Source organism: Mus pahari, chromosome 10, assembly GCF_900095145.1.
Source record: "Mus pahari chromosome 10, PAHARI_EIJ_v1.1, whole genome shotgun sequence".
NCBI lineage: Eukaryota > Metazoa > Chordata > Mammalia > Rodentia > Muridae > Mus > Mus pahari.
Genome location: NC_034599.1, coordinates 51,772,947 through 51,789,798, shown reverse-complemented (window position 1 = coordinate 51,789,798; position 16,852 = coordinate 51,772,947). Strand labels below are relative to the sequence as shown.

Sequence of the window (16,852 nt, the reverse complement as noted above, 5' to 3'; positions counted from 1 at the left end):
GCGGGAGCGAGGCTCAAATGTTACAGATACTGGGACACGTGCAGAGGAAATCCCAGTCCCCAGAGCTGGTCAGCTGCCAAAGGTCTAACTTCCTGTTCTTAGGCCTCATGGAGTCCCATGTTTTCCCAGAGCACAGAAACCTACTGCCTCCTCCCTTGTGCTCAGATAGGATCTCTGGGAGCCCAGATTGGCCTTCAATTTTTTAGGATCAAGAATGACTTTGGGGCTGGAGAGATAGCTCAGCTGTTTTTTGTTTGTTTGTTTGTTTTGTTTTTGGTTTTGTTTCGTTTTTTGGTTTTTCGAGACAGGGTTTCTCTGTGTAGCCCTGGCTGTCCTGGAACTCACTCTGTAGACCAGGCTGGCCTCGAACTCAGAAATTCNACTCACTCTGTAGACCAGGCTGGCCTCGAACTCAGAAATTCGCCTGCCTCTGCCTCTGCCTCCCAAGTGCTGGGATTAAAGGCATGTGCCACCATGCCCTGCCGGCTCAGCTGTTAAGAGCACAGACTGTTCTTCCAGAGGTCCTGAGTTCAATTCCCAGTGACCACATGGTGGCTCACAATCTTCTGTAATGGGGTTTGATGCCCTCTTCAAAGAGAGCAATGGTGTACTCATATACATAAAAAAAAAAATCTTAAAAAAAAATGACTTTGAACTCATTTTTATGCTCCTGCCTCCTAAGTACTGGGATTATAGGCAAGAGAGAACAATTCAGCTTTATGTTTCTTTTTTAATGACTTCAGCCCAGATGATCCCCTGGGCCAGAGTTTGCTTCCATTGCCCCTGATCTTGCATCATGCTCTCGTAGGAAGGGCCGGAGGATTCTATCTGCCCTGTGGCTCTCATAATGGCCTTTCTTTGGAGACTTGAGATCTCACAACCCATTGCTAGCATGATATGCTCTAGGGGTATGGCTTTTCTGTGTCTGCGTTGGTTCCCCTCCTTTAGAGAAGTACCTGGGTCCTCCTAGTGAAGCATGGAGATTGTAAAATGTTCCACACAAAACTCTGCACGTCCAATCTTCCCTTTATGCACTGTGTCCCAAGCTTTGGCATCTCCCCCCCCAGTCCCCATTTCCCTTACTTTTGCTTTTGCAGCCACAATGAAAGGAGGTTGGGGGAGGAATGGGGCTTTGGAGGCCAGGCCAAGGACTCTATGGCTGGGAGCATTTATTTTTATTTTTATTTCCCTGAAGTTCCCTGTAGCGTAAGGGCTTTGGTCCCATCTCAACAAACAGCCCGTCTGCCGGTACAGGTGAGAGTAGAGGACTTTGGGAATGCCCCAGGAGGTGGAAATTCAAGAGCTTGTCCAGATTTGTCCATCCCCACCCCCATGAAGCTAGGCCACATGGCCTGCCCCAGGGGAGTGAAGCTGCCAGGGATAGGAGCCCAGTGCACAGTCAAACCCAAACGACGTACAGCTGCCCGGAGCCTCCGAAGCACCATTCGCCACGGCTCCGTGGAGTCAAGTGCCCCCATTTGCCTGCTCCCTCGTCTTGAGGACAGCATGGCCGCCAGGGTGGCCTCTAACACTCCCGGTCCAAGCGCTGAAGGTTGCTGGCCAGTGCTTCGGGTGCTCTACCCCAGGGCTCTGTGGGTGAAATGGCTTCAGACCTTTGTCCATGCCGTGTTCTCCAGGGCTTCATCAGGCCTGGCTAGGCCAGCACCATGTTCAATAGCTTTCTTGCCTTAAATTAACCAACCCCAGAGCAACCCCACCCATCTTGCACCTCAAATATATTAATCTATTGCCTAACACTCCTCCCCATTCGGCTTCAGGAAAACACAGAGAGGTTGCTCTCATTCTCCTGACCTTGGCAGTCTGGGTCAGGTATGACTTATCTAAGGCCACAGTCCCAGGACCCGGAGTTGTGACCCATCTAGGATGCTTTCCTGTTTTCTGCAGTGAGCTGACTTTAGCTGCCTCTCACCTTGGCCCCCATGGCACTCCAGGTCTAAGAGAGCCGAGGACGGCTCCAGCTCTTGACCCTACTTGTTCCAGCTGTCTCCCAGCTCCCTCCACCCCTGGCATCTTAAGGTCTTTTTTTTTTTTGGCTCTGGAGATCCTCAGGCCAGACCAGGGTAGAGCAGCAGTGGGCCTGGCGGGTGGGCAGGCAGCATCTGGTACAGGCCAGGTCTCACACCCAGTACTGGCCATTCCTGAGGGCAGGATTGGGTGTCCGGCAAAACTGCAATAGTTCTGGGTCAGGCTGGCCTCCTGGTGGGGGCCCCTGGCCAGGCACAGTTATGAGTGGAATGGCTTGGCCTGGCTCTACCTTTCGAAAGGTCTCTGTGTCACTGGCTAGGCCATTGCGGGGTTTGGTGGTCAACACCTGGACATCGTGCTTGCCCGTCTTGTTGCGTTTGCGAAGGTAGAAGAGCAGAGGCAAGATGAGGGCCAGGAGCAGGAGGACCAGGCACACCGGAATGATGATGCTGAACATGTTGGCCTCTAAGAAGCCCAGGAAACCACCTTTGGCCACAGTGGGCATGGGGCTGGATGCTGCCCGACCTGGCTGGCCAGTGGGGACGCTTCTTCCTGGTTTCTCTGTTTCTGTACGAGCCGCTTCAGGGACACTGAGTAGGGCCACACTGTAGGATTTGGCTGCATGGTAAGGTTCAGTGGCAAAGTCCAGCAAGGCCACAGCAGGTGGGACACCATGTGCCCTCAGCTCCAGAGTAAGTCTGTCACCTGCTGGGCCAGTGGACCTGCCCTCTGGCCTGCCCACCTCTAGCCCCAGCCTTCCCTCTTCCAGGTCCTGCTGAGTGAATTCTTCCACAAGTTGGTCGCTCCTAGATTCTGTTCGGCCTTGGGACACCAAGACCACACGGCCATAGCGGGGTCCTGCCAGGAGCCGGAAGCAGGGAATACTGCCTGTGCGGTTGGCCAGCTCACTGGCATCGAGCACAGTGGGGTCAAGGCGCAGGGTGGTACCCTGAGGCCATGGCCCACCGGCCCACACACGCAACAGAGCCTGCACTGTGACATTTACGGTGGCTGATGCGTTCACACCCCTGGCCAGAGCTACGACTTTGAAGTGATCCTGAGAGGAAGAGAGGTTGGTGAAGACAAAGACCACGTCCCCCTGGTCCACCTGCAGCTGGCTGAAGGCCGAGGCAGGCTGCCCCCCTACTAGCAGCTGCCCATACAGGGGTCCCCGAGTGAGGCGATAAGCTACATCTGGCTCCTCACGGTCGGAAATAACCTGGAGCTGCTGCCGGCTCAGTGAGGAACGTCCTAGAGCTTGGGGCACCTCCAGGGGTGCACGCAGCTGCACCTCAATGGTGGATGGCAAGACATCCACAGACAGGGACATGGGTATTGGGGGGCTGGCTCCATCAGACATGCTCAACTGGAAGACGCCGGCCACACTGCTCCCGTTTGCCACGAAGGCCAGTCGCCCTGCATCCACATCAGCCTGTGTGAAGTGTGTCACAGGTCCAGTGTTGTCCCCAGCCAGGCTCAGGAAGCCATTGTGGGGTGCCCTCTGTACTTCATACTCAATTTCCCCTGGAGCTGAGTCTGGGTCGACTACACTCAGCTGGGCTCGAGAGACAGGGGCTCGTGAGCCCCTGGTGACACGGAGAGGAATGGAGGCCTGTGGCTGAGGGGGCCGCTCATTCACGTCCCTCACAGTGATGACAAAGGCCTCAGAAGTCTGGGGTCCTGCCACAGACGTCCCCATCGGTCCCTGGAGGTGGGCACGGAAGCGGAAGCCATCTTGCTGGGTGCCCCCACCACCATGGGTGTACACCAGTTGTCCCGCGGCCAGCTCAGACTGCAGGAAGTGGGGCCTCCTGGCATGGAGTGGCTCCTCAGACACCAGGAGCTGGCCCCGGGTGGGGAACTGTGTGACCTGGAAGAGTACGTCGTGCCGACTGCGCTGAGATGCTGGCACACTGGCTAGGAGGTTGGCGGCATCAAGGGCAGCCACGGTGATCTTGGCCCGCTGGCCCTCAGGGACCCAAAGACCTGGGGGGAATGAGACATAGGCTATGAAGTTCCAGTCCACTGGAAGGAGAACCAGGAATCCCCAGAAAGGAGACCCCGGGGCAAGTCTGCACTGCTCCAGGATGGGGCTCATGGCCCCGGGAGAACAGGACTTCTGATGCCAGCGTTCCTATGCACCATCCCTCTAACTCCCTGGGACTAAGACAGAAGCCGCTATCCCTCTGTTTGGGCACTCTCTATTTCCCTGCATCCTCCGCCTTGCCATCCCACCATGCTATTCACCTTTGTTCTTCCAGAGACGGCTGGGATGCTGGGGACAGGCAGCTTCGAAAGACACCATCACGGCCAGGGTGGCAGCCAGATCCCTGGCAGGTGGTGAGGACAGCTGGAGGCCGATGGTGTCGTGGGCTTCCCAGAAGGGCTCAGAGGACATCTCGTGCTCATACAGAATATTCCCAGCGTTCACCTAGTGGGAGACACGGTGGTTGGGTGTGACAGGTGGGTTCAGTCTGTAGTTCCTGGGAGCTCCCTGTCAGGCTGGCAGGGCACGGGCACTCTCTAATCTCCTCAGTGTCCGGCCTTACCTCTTCTGGCTGAACCTGGGTCTGTCTGTGTAGCCTGCTGTCTACCTCATTGGTTCAAGGGGTCCTTAGGGAATCACACGGCCGGGAAAAGCTGGGCTCTGAAGCTGGGGTGATTGGTCACTGATTCATGTTTCCGTTTAAACTGGGTCCCTCTTCCTTGCTTCCCACAGGCACCGCTTCTAGTCTCCCTTCTGTTACATCAGATCTCCCCCAAATAGATTATCTTTCTTTTTTCTATGCAACCAAGTTAATTTTTCCTTTCATCTTAAAGAAAATCACTCTTGGATTTACATTTTTTTTTTTTCTCGAGAGAGGGTTTCATGCATCCTAGTCTGCCCTGGAACTTGCTAAACTGCCAGTTTTTTTTTTTGTTGTTGTTGTTGTTGTTTTGTTTTGTTTTTTAAGATTTATTTATTTATTATATGTAAGTACACTGTAGCTGTCTTCAGACACTCCAGAAGAGGGCATCAGATCTTGTTAGGGGTGGTTATGAGCCACCATGTGGTTGCTGGGATTTGAACTCTGGACCTTTGGAAGAGCATTCGGGTGCTCTTACCCACTGAGCCATCTCACCAGCCCTAAACTGCCAGTTTTATGTGGTGGTGGTGATGACTGGAACCAGGGCCTCGTGTCTGCTAGGCAGGCAGGCTTCCATTCGATCCATCTCATCTTTTCAGCTGGCACTTACCACCTCCCTCTTTTCACTGCAGCAACATTCCCCAAGAATAGTGTCCAATGTCACCATACATCCTCAGCCCGCTCCACTCAGGATTTTGTTCCTATGATGTCATCAATGGCACTAATGAGCCCTATGCATTAGAGCCAGAGACTGGCTTGGGTCTCGCTGACCGCTGAGCATCGATTGACAAGATGAAACTTCCAGGATGTGATTTTCTGCTTTGGGTCTCCTCGGATCTCTCTTGGGTCTCTGCGGGTCCTGCTCCCCAGCATCCTGTGGCATGGTCGGTCCCTGTCCTACCTACTCCGTGCAGTCTCAGAGCCCCAAGTGGTCTTCCCCAGGCTCTACAGCCCAGCTTACTCTCACTGGAACCCCAGTCTTAAATATCCACCTGTGTCTTTTGCTCCACTGATGTCTATTCAAGCTCACTAGGCCCAGATGTGCCCAGTGGCCTCACCTGAGACTCTATCGCCATGACAGCAGCTCTGCTGTTGAGTGGCTCAGGGAAAACCCCAGAGACTTCCTTAGCTCCTTTCTCCCTCCCCACCCAGGTCCTATCTGGGTTACTGCAAACGTTTTCTCTCTCGTATTCCGCTCAAGGCCTTGGCCCACTGCCTCTACAGTCCTAACCCAGGGTGAGCCTTTGAAAACGTATGGTGAGTTTCCTGTTTTTGTTTTGAACAAGGGTCTTACTACATTGCCCAGGTTGGCCTTGACCTCCCAAGCTCAAGTGGTTCTCCTGCCTCAGTCTCCCAAGAAGCTGGTGTGTGCCACTGTGCCAGGTTGAGGATGGCTCTTTCTCAGTGCTGTATCAATTCACTAACTGATCGCAAAGACTCCATCATTATCCAGGAGACCTCACATCAACTTTACAACCCATTCTTTAGGGCCAAGTGTATGTTCAACCCCAAGTAGTATTCTTTGTTTCTGTAAAGAAATCTGTTTCCTGCCCCTTCTGACCAAGACGCATCCTCATGCCTTATCTTTGTTTCCCCCTTTAGGAGGGAAAAGCAGAAAGATTTTCCTTTCAGCAAGGCAGGGCTTGCACAATCGTAAACCAGAAACGGAGTGGGGTGGCTGTGAGCGAGCGAGCCACCTCGGAGTCCCAGAGCACTGCAATCGGGTTGTGCTGTCTACACTGGGAGCCGATCTGCGTTAAGGGAGGGGGTGTCTCCTCAGTGGTTTGCTATGAGAAGGAGCACAGGCTTTTAAAGAATCGGTTTATCAGGTTTCTGGAAACTTTCCTAAGGCTTCAGCGGTGACAACTAATGTTAAAATATTAAATGTAATGTGTATTCAAATAAAACACATCTGTGGGCCAGATGTGTCCTAAAGGATTGAAGACTGTCAGTTGTAAGAAACCTCTAGTCCAGGCTGCTGGTGGGCACGGTGGGAAATGGAGCCCCCCTCCCCCCAGCAGTGGTGGTGGAGGTCAGCATGACACCTGGCTGCCTGTTGGTGCTCCCAGTACGAGAAGGCCCGAGTGAGAAAAAGGCAAAACTCAGGCCAGGTGTGGGGACAGTGTCCTTAGGTGAAGGGAACTCAAGGCTTAGTCATGGTCTTGCTTCTTACTAGCCATGTGTACTGAGCGAAAGTCACTGGACTGCATATGTACTGCTTCATCTACAAACGGACGTTACCTGAGCTCTGCTCTGTCTAGCCCAGCGTCTTGAAGGGCAGTGGTACTGTTTGTCAATCCACTGCCTACTGCTACCTGACCTCTGCCAGGGGAGGAGGGTGTCTGTGCCACGTAGCCTCTTTCCAGCCTTCTTGGGTGGCACTGCCAGTCTGGCCCCCTGGTGGCCATTCAGTCCTGTGTCCTTCATGTTGCTGGAGCATGGGGGTTGGCTGGGTGGGGAGGGGCACCCATGGCCTTGTCCCAGCCTCTCCTCCTTCCTGGTCCCTGATAACAAGGCTCTCAGTGACTCAGGGCATACAGCTGCCCTAGCCACTGGCAGATTTTATTGTGGGGGGTGGGGCAGAAAGGGGCTGTGGTAGATGCTAGGGCCCGGGAGAAGAGAGAACACAAGCCTAGCAAAAGATGTGCAGGGCCCAAGGAATCTTACTTGACCCTAGTTAAGGCAGCTTCCTCCTCTGAGCTACCTGCTGGGTGGGAGTTGCTCCCCCGCCCCCACACCCGGAGGGCTCCCTGCCCCCCCAGCCCCACCCCCAGCTCCTCTGTTCCAGTACTTCTCAGGAGGAGCACACACCCTGATGGGGTAGAAAGGAACTTGTGGGGCCCAGGAGGCCTCTGAGTTCTGGAAAGAGACCTGGAGGTGGGTCCTGCCCTTTTCAAGGGCCAGGGTAAGCCTTGTTGGAAAGTTCTTGGAGCAGCACCACAGTGACAGGGCCAGTGGCAGGGTCAGCCATGTTCTCGTGGATCCTGCTCATGGGGTCATGCTGTGACTTTATGTGCCCACATGACCTCTAGGCGGGAGCACCGAGTGAGTTGTTTGTTCACAAGAGCCTGTCCTCCACCATGGCCCAGAGGAGCTGCTCACAGTGCCTGAGACCTTGTGGGGACCAATCCGTTCGTTCGTTCATGTGAAGAGTGATGACCACTGCCCCCCACTAGTTAGCACCTATAGCTCAGACAGCCTCGACACGCGGCTGGGAATTAGAATGTTGATCCGTGGTCCTGGTGTGCCCTAGGGACTCTGCTCCGAAGAGCAGATCTCAGTGTCCCTCAGCTTGGCCCACTCTGCCTGGGACTCATCTGCCCCCAGCTTGCTTACATTCTCTGGCATCTTTCCTGAGTTCCAAGCTCAACTTCATCCCAGACTGTCCGGCTGAAGTGAGCTCGGCCCCTCACCAGTCACTGGGGTGCCCCTGGCCCTCCTTCCTGGGCCCTGGTCACCCTCTGGGATCCAGCTGTGGCTTCCTTCTGGAGGCCTAACCCTGAGCTGGGGCAGGATCCAGAGAAGCTAGCTGCTGGTGAGGTGCATGCTCCAGCTGGCAGCCACCTAAGGTAAGGTTGGGGTCTGTGTGGTGGCTGAGGAGTGAGGCCCTTACCTCAGCCTGGGTGAAGTTCACCAAGGCCTCCTCTGCACTTCCTTGCTGGGCATGGAGGAGTCGGCCAAGCTGGGGGCCTCTCACCACCCGGTAGAGCAGGTGATGAGGGTCAGCGCCTGTGCTGGAACTGGCGCTCAGGCTCTGGCTGCTGAGCGGCTGCACAGACTCTGCGAAGCATGAAGGAGCCCATTAGCTTTTGACAGGAGCCCAGGCCAGGGTCCCACACTACCATCCTCCATTCTGCCTCTGCTAGCCAGCATGCAGACCTACCTGGACAGACAGTCAACTTCCGGGTGCCCTCCAAGGAGAGGACTACCTGCTTCTGGGCCACCACTCGGAAGAAATGTCCAGGAGAAGTGTGTACGCCGTCAGAGAGGTCGAAGTGGAAGCCTCCTTCAAGGGCTCCTGAGCACAGGGCGGGTGGAGCTGGATCCTGCTGGCCCGGGGTAGCTCCCTCCCCTCAAGGTACCCCCACCCCAGGAGGCTGGAGAACCCACTTGGCACCCACCTCTGTGTGAGAACAGTACAAGCCCACTGTCCAGCTGGGCCTGTGTGAAGCGGAGGACCTCGCTGTCCGGTGCTACCCTCAAGGCTATCCGTCCGTTGCTGGGCTGCTCGATGGTGTAGACCAAGTCTTCTGGCCCCGAATCATTGTCTGTTCCCCTGAGGGCCTCAGGAGGGATGGGCACAATGGCCCCCTCCCAGATCTAGGGACACAGACTGTGAAAGTTCTGCCCACATTGTGCCCTTCCCATCCCCTTCCTCCTGGCCCTTGCACTTCCACCAGGTCCCCAACCTGCTCTGCTCAGCTGTCATGGACACCTGTGCCATTCTGGGCCTTCTATCTCATTCTCCTTTTCTGTCACGCAGGTTCCTTCCCCACCTGGCCTAATCTTAATTGTACCTCAAAGCCAGACCATGTTCCATCCAATAGCTGACTAGAAATGTTCCTGTGTGGTCCTTACCAAGTTCTTACTTCAGAGATCCCCGACCCTGACTGAAGGTGCTGCCGTGTCTCCCTGGTGGGCAGGGCCCTCCCTTCTCTCCCGTCATGGCATACACCACCTGGCGAGGGTGGGCACAGGACAGAGGTAATGGTGTCGGCTAGCACACAACACTTAGAACTAGGCTCTCCTGCCAACTGAAGCTCGGGAGGGAGGTGGAGAGTGGAGAGGAGAGCTGAATTTTCGTATCAGCTAGGAACCCATCCATGCAGAGTGCAGGGGAGGCCCCGTTGGCTACCCACCCACGCAGGGCAAGGTCTTCTTCCGGAGCCCTGTTCCATGTGGCACAGTGCCAGCCACTGAGGCCATTCTGGGTAGGAGGCCCTTATCTCAGAAAACATCCTTCTAATACCTATCTCCCTTCCAGAGTCCAAGAGTAAGATAAAAAAACCAGTGTTGGGCTCCGGGGGGCTAACATGGGTGGATATTGCCACCTAGTGGCCAATTTACCACACAACATTTCCAACTTAGGCAGCCCTTGGTTATCTAGACCCTCAGTCTCTCTCTCTATATGCATGCTTCGTTGTGATCTTCTTCTTCTTCTTCTTCTTCTTCTTCTTTTTTTTTTTTTTAAGATTTATTTATTATATGTAAGTACATTGTAGCTGTCTTCAGACACTCCAGAAGAGGGCGTCAGATCTTGTTAGGGATGGTTATGAGCCACCATGTGGTTGCTGGGATTTGAACTCTGGACCTTCGGAAGAGCAGTCGGGTGCTCTTACCCACTGAGCCATCTTGCCAGCCCCGTTGTGATCTTTATTTGTTGTGATCCCAGAGCTCCCAACCTGCATCCCACAATACAGGGCTTATAATAAATTTCTTTAGATAGGTATTTTGGGCCTGAGACATGAGGGAAAACCCTTCTGTGAACAGGTAGGTCCAGGGACTAGCAAGGCCAAGGATGGTCTTTCTAAACCAAGACTGCCCAGTAACAAAACCTCACAACCGTGTTCCGTTTTCAGCACAGTATCATCTCTCTTCTTCCAAAAGCCAGTGAACCCATTTCACAGAGGATGAGACTGAGCCAGAGAGAAGGAGAGAAGGGACTCTAGTCTCTTTCTGGGACTAGAGATGGGATAGGTCGAGGAGTGAACTCACCTGCAGGCCTGTGTTTGTGGTGAGAACAGGGGGTTGGTCATTAACAGGAAGGATGGTGACAGTGAAGGCCACAGGCTGGCTCTGGCGGTCCATCTCCGAGGCATTAGCTAGCAGGACAAAGCCGTCTGTCTGTGTCTCACTTCCATCATGCACGTAGCGGATCAGCTGCTCTTCCACCTATGAGGAGACTCAGGATTGGTTGTCAGGCTCCAGCTAGCCCAAGACTCAACAGGGATCTTGGGACCAGCACCCTTCATGTCCCATGGTTAGGTACAGGAGATAGATCCCTTTACCCACAGGTAAGAAGTGTGTATGTGGGGCTGGGGAGATGGCTCAGTGGTTAAGAGCACTGACTGCTCTTCCAGAGGTCCTGAGTTCAATTCCCAGCAACCACATGGTGGTTCATAACCATCTGTAGTGGGATCTGGTACCCTCTTCTTGTGTGTCTGAATAGAGCAATGGTGTACATATATAATATATATATTATATATATATAAAATATATATAATATATATATATTATATTAAATACATTCTTTAAAAAAAGAAGTGTGTGTGTGTGTGTGTGTGTGTGTGTGTGAAAAGTGACAACGGTTTCCATTTCCCAGGGGAAGACTGAAATAAAGCATAAAGCAGTGTCAGTGACTAGAGCCGAGGAGGCCCTGGTGTCTCCAGTACCTCTCTCCAGGAGAAGGTGCTGAGGCTCCCATCTTGAGGATGATCCTCCTTCTGCAGGGCCCCGTGCTGCGGTGGCTCTAGCACCTGTAGGACAAGGCCTGGCAGCGTGGGGAAGTAAGGCCCAGTGATCTGGACCAGCGGAGGGGCCAGCGTTCGGGTGCCACCCTCGGGAACGCTGAAGTTTTGAACATCCAGGGGGATGACTGTGGGCAGCACTTCCAGCTCCACAGAGATGCCTTCAAGAGGATCACCCAGGCCCGAGGCCACATCCAGGGAGAAGGAATCACTCCAGGCTCCAGGGCGAGAGTGCAGGTAGAGAACCCGGCCTGAATTCACTGCCTCCTGGGAGAATCTCTGCACAGGATCCAGGCTGGGCGGCTCCTCTGCCGAAGCGCCGTGGGACACCATCACCAGGTAGCCGGCGTTCGGGGGGCTTCTTAACGAGAACATGATGTCGGCAGGCAGCACTGCCTCCTGGACTACCTGGTCAACAGAGACGATGGGGACAAACGGGGTCACAGGCTGTCGTGGACCTCAGGTGGCAGAACAGGTTCGGTCGCCACGTGTGGCTAATTCAGCCACGTGTGGCTGGTCAGCGTTCAGGAGCTATTATAGCTGACACTATGTACCACAAGAGGGCGCTCTCACCATGCGTAGCAGCACAGGCTCCCAGGTCTTAAGCAGTTTGCTGATTTGATCCACCCCAAAGGAGGCCGAGTACTCACTCAATGCCTGATCTAGCCACAAAAATGTCTAAGCACAACCCTTATCAAAGGGTCTTCAGATCCTATGCCTTTTCTTTCTTTCTTTCTTTCTTTCTTTCTTTCTTTCTTTCTTTCTTTCTTTCTTTCTTTCTTTCTTTCTTTCTTTCAGATTTATTTATTATTATATGTAAGTATACTGCAGCTGTCTTCAGACACACCAGAAGAAGGCATCAGATCTCATTACAGATGGTTATGAGCCACCATGTGGTTGCTGGGATTTGAACTCAGAACCTTTGGAAGAGCAGTCGGGTGCTCTTAACCGCTGAGCCATCTCTCCAGCCCCCAGAATACATTCTTTTAGCTTGGAATGCCATCTGCTACTTTTTTTTTTTTTTTTGTGCTGTCCATACTTCATACTTTTCTCTTCTCTCCGCTTCTCCCCTACCTCTTCTTTTGTCTGGCCTGGAACTCATTTAACAGACCAGGTTGGCCTTGAATTCAAAGAGCTCTGCCTGCCTCTGCCTCCTGAGTGCTAGGATTAAAGGTGTGCACCACCAAAGCTTGGCTCATATGCTGCCTCCTCTGGTGTGGACACTTTCTGACATGTTTACTCATGGTCTTTCTCAAAGTCCAAACACTCAGAACTGGAAGGGCCTCCAAACTGGGCTTTTACAGCAAGGCAGTGAGCCAGCTGGTCAGCGTTGTGCTGCGAGCTCCCTGAGTTAACAGACACTTCATAGGCCCTCACAGTCCTGGTGTGTGGGGTCTAGAGAAAGAGCTGAGAACCTGTGGATCTGAGGGGCAGCACTCCTAAAGGTCACCCCTCATGGTATCCTCCTAGGGACTGTGACAGGATACACACTCTTGGTCTCTGCTTCAGAGATTCTGTGGATTTGGCTGGAGCCCAGATTTTACACGGTCAGCCATAGCACGGACACATGTGTGTGTGTGATCTCTGGAGGGGCATGACACTTAACAGGTAGGTGTATGTTCCTAGACGCAGCATGTGGAGCTACAGCACATACAGGTGACTACTGAAGCTGTAATACTCCTAAGACTCGAGTGCCCACAGGAACACCCCCTTCATGGAAGTATCCTCAGCTTGGCAGGGCCTCGTGCACCACCTTACCTCTAGCTGGTCCCTTCTGATCTCAGCCGCTTCTCCCTGGAAGACGTAGATCTTTTTGTGCTGTACCAGTTGTAGTGGGGCCAGGGGGCCCTCTAGGGCAATGGTCACTTGTAGGATGGTGTTAGTGTGCACTGGCCCTGCTGCCACAGAAAACGCCAGAGTGTCTTGGGGGCTAAGGCTGCCATTGTGGCTGTAGAGAATGGCCCCATCCAGCAAGTCCCGTTGGGAGAAGGAGGTGACTGACTGGCCATCCCGGAGCAGCTGCCCCCACTGAGGGCCAGCGGTTAAATGGTAATGGACCTCATTTCCACTTCGTATATCCAGGTTGGTGTCTAGGTGGAGCACAGCGGTGTCAATGGTGCCCTGGCCTCCTTGAGGAACCACGAGACTAGAACTGTTGGCTACGTGAAGATAGGGTTCTGAGGCTTGGACCTCCAGCATGGCAGTAGCCTGGTGCTGCCCATCAGACACCTGTAGCTGGAGCCAGCCGTGGTCGGCCCCCGAGTGCACAAACAGAACTTGCTTCTTCCTGAGATCCTCTTGGGTGAACCGGTAGATGGGCCTTGTGGGGTCCTCCATAGCCACGATGCTGCCAAAGAGGAGGTCCTTGCGGGTCAGCACCAGTTGCGCATCACTGAACCCTGAATCAGCATCGCTGAAGGCCACATCATCGGTAGTCAGCAGCCGCTGTCCCCCCCGGGCCACGTGGAAGACACGGCTGATGGTCTGCACAGGGGCGTGGTCATTCACAGGCTGGATGGCCACTCGGAAGACACCACGTACCTCCTCCCAGGCCATGTCACCGCTGCCCTCACCCTGGCGTGTGGCCACAAACGGGATATCATCCTCTATGGTCTCAGAGTCATCGTGCTGGTAGACCAGTCGGCCATGGAGTAGGTCCTCATTAGTGAAGGATGTCACTGGGGTGGCCTTCCCCTTTGGGTCCCTCCAAGCCAACCTGCCATGGTGGGGCTGCTCCATCACCTCATAGAGATAGCTGGCGCTGTTGAGACTCTTGACGAAGAGGTGGTCAGCGGACAGCACGCCCTCCCCCCCCTCGGGTACCACGAGAAGGACGTTAGTGAGGACGGGAGCGTTTGGGTCACCACCAATGTGGATGGGGAACGTGTAGAGCGGGGAGAAATGGGGTGGGGATGTGACCCGGAAACGGAAGGAGTCGTCGGCTGCCTCCGAGGTCCGCATTGTGGCCCTGTAGGTCACCCGACCGGCCTGCAGGTCACTCTGGCTGAAGCTCTGGCCATCTGACAGCCTTGTACCCTGAAGCAGGAGATTGCCTCTCCTGGGGGCCTGAACCAACTCATAGTGGAAGGTATGAGAGTGTGGGCCTCCCTCTTCCTTCTCTTCCTCCAGGGACGCCTCTAGATGGGCTGGGGTGAGGGTCTCCTGATGAGGGTTCTGCGTATGCAGAGGCTCAAGCCTCAGCATCCATATTGTGGCCCTCTGGATGGTCACTGGGAAAGACAGATTGCTCAGCGTCTCCTGGCCCACCTGCACCTCCAAGGTCAGGTCCTCCGCCGTGTCTTCGGTGTGGTGTTGTGGGTCAGTGCTCAGGTACCTCACTCGGCCTTGCTCCACATCGCGCTGGTGGAAGGCCATTGTGTCCCACCACTCGGTGCCCTCGACCCCGCCGGCCCCCTGCTTCTGCAGCTCCCCAAATTGCAGGGTACCAGTGACTCGGAACAGCACGCTCACATCCTGTCCCACTGCGTTCGTTTCTACTGACAGGTTGGCAGGCAAGATGGTTGCAGCAGAGCCCTGGGCCAGGTGCAGCCCTGTGTTGTGGAGGATCTGTATGGCTGGACGGACAGCCACTACCTTCAGTGTAGCTGGAGCACTGGCCTGCATCCCATCACTGACCCGGAATGTTAGGTCCTGCGCAGGCCCACCACGGTGGACATAGACTATGTCGCCCGCCTCCAGTTCCCGACAGGAAAACTCAGTTGCTGGTTCTCCCGGCTGGTCTCGGTGTTCCACAGGGACACCAGAGGAGATGCCAAGGAGCTGGAAGGTGAGACCCTCACAGGCAGAGTCTGGGTCGTAGGCCTGGAAAATCTCGGGTCCCAGAGGCTTCTGTGTGTGTTCCAGGATCACCATGAGGCTGCCGTGGGGGAAGATGATGCGAGGTGGATCGTTGACAGGATTGACCTGGATGGGCAGGATGTAAATTTGGCCCCTCCGCAGGCAGGAGGGCACAGGTGCCCGAGCAGTCACCGACACCTCCAGCATCAGCTGGTCAGAGGTGTCTTCAGAGCCGTCGTGAACAAAGCGGGCCTTACGATTCACCACGTCCAACAGGGTAAACATTTTCCGGGTTTGGGCTCCCGGGATGTCTAGCTCCAGCTCACCATGGCGTGCATTCTGGCTCACACTGAACAGCACCTGGGACTTGCGCAGCTCTGCCTCTGTCAGGTCCAGGGTGGGCTGCACGTGCCGCCACTCAAGCCAGGCCGTGCCACCCTCGGCCACCACCAGGGGACTGATGGTAAGCAGCTGGGTGAAGTTCGCAAAGACCGCAGGCAGTCCTGGCTCAGGAATACACGGCTCTGGCAGTTCCATGGCTGGCCAAGCTTCCGGTGCCAGGGTGGAGAAAGTTTCATATGGGCCATAGACCTCTTCTTCATATTCATCCTCCTCAGGCCTGCAGCCTGCTGCCATGTCACGGGTCAGCCAGGCATCCCGGAGGCCCCGCCTCCTGCCATTAACGCTGAAATCTTCTATGCAGCCTACCAGGGAGATATTGGCAGCCCCCGGTGCCAGGCCCAGACGGTGCTCCTGGAGGTGGCGAGAGGCCTCTGTGTCCAGACCCCCAAGGAGGAGACTGCCACGTGGCTCCAGGTAGCTGAGGACCCCACGGTTGAAAGTACGCGTAGGGTATTGGTCTACAGAGATTTCCAGCCGGTGGACGTCTATGTGTACGCTGACCTCGTGGGGCTGCCCGTCAGCCACAGGCACGCTGTTGCGGAGTAGCATGGTGCCTTGGCCCTTCTCAACCACAGCTCGCAAGTGGCCCTCAAATATGTCCACGTAGATAAAGTTGCCACGCTGGTCCCCTGCTTGGAAGGCCAGGGGCGCTTGCTGACTCCGAGTGGTGAGCGTAAACTCCAGCGTGCCCTCCTCCCGAGTGCTCCAGGCGGGGAAGGCAGCCAGTGAGTGGGGCCCAGAGAAGCCCAGGCCCACTTCGTCACCAGCAGAGAATTCTTCAGAACAACCTTCACGAACGTCGGGGGTCAGCGGACGGAGGAGGTTGCGGCCATTGAGAATGGCGGAGTGGAGGCAGCCCCTCAGGGGTCGGCTGATTCCCTTCAGGTAAGGCAGGTCAAGGCTTCCAGAGGAGCCCACAAAGAGCCCGTAGGTGGCCTTGAGGTGGGATGCTCTTGGGATGGGGGCAGAGGTGTTCAACACTCCGTCGACAGACAGCACAGCCCAGCTATCCGAGACAGTGAGCACTACTGTGTGGGGGGCCGAGTCACTCAGCACTGTGTCTGCTGGCGTCTGCAGCCTCAGCTCCTTCTGTCCCAGGGCAAGTCTGACCTGAAGAGAGACAGGGAGATCAGGGGTGGGAGTGGCTGTCACTGAGCCCCCCTCAGAACCCGGACCAGGACAAGGCTTTCACCCTTAGCTCCCTATTGTTTCAACTGGGTAGAGTCAAGGCCCCAGTGTGGCTCAGAGACTGTCCCTGACCCTGGGGATTTACACAAAGCAAGGTTCTCCCCTGAAGCAACACTTTGCATGGTCTCCTCCTTCATCTCTTTTCTTGAGTAAGCAGTGTCAGAAAACCTACTGTGGGTTCCAGAAAAACTACCCCTGGAGGAGTAATGTGCCCTCTGGAATCCCCCGGTGAGCCCCTTAGTATACAAAAGTAGCTTGGCTCACTGTAGGTGAAGAACCCAGAGAGATGGTCTGTGTTTTCCTTTTGAATGTTTTATCTATTTATGTGCATGTGTGTGTGTGTGTGTGTGTGTGTTCATGTGTGGTGTGTGTGTGCATGTGTGA

At 54.9% G+C, this 16,852-nt stretch overlaps 1 protein-coding gene across 1 annotated transcript in view; it reads right to left on the bottom strand.

Annotated features, from left to right (window-relative positions):
- Positions 1-1,142: 1,142 nt before the first annotated feature.
- The window catches only part of Cspg4 (chondroitin sulfate proteoglycan 4), a 35,421-nt gene continuing 19,711 nt past the window's right edge, over positions 1,143-16,852 (bottom strand). Inside the window, exons 3-10 of the mRNA XM_021207232.2 lie at positions 12,839-16,390; positions 11,006-11,488; positions 10,329-10,505; positions 8,735-8,933; positions 8,497-8,631; positions 8,227-8,393; positions 4,234-4,417; positions 1,143-3,972 (exon numbers count right to left, since the gene is read on the bottom strand). Of these exons, the coding sequence (XP_021062891.1) occupies positions 2,138-3,972; positions 4,234-4,417; positions 8,227-8,393; positions 8,497-8,631; positions 8,735-8,933; positions 10,329-10,505; positions 11,006-11,488; positions 12,839-16,390 (6,732 nt within the window). The 3' untranslated portion in view covers positions 1,143-2,137. The remainder of the gene's footprint in view (positions 3,973-4,233; positions 4,418-8,226; positions 8,394-8,496; positions 8,632-8,734; positions 8,934-10,328; positions 10,506-11,005; positions 11,489-12,838; positions 16,391-16,852) is intronic.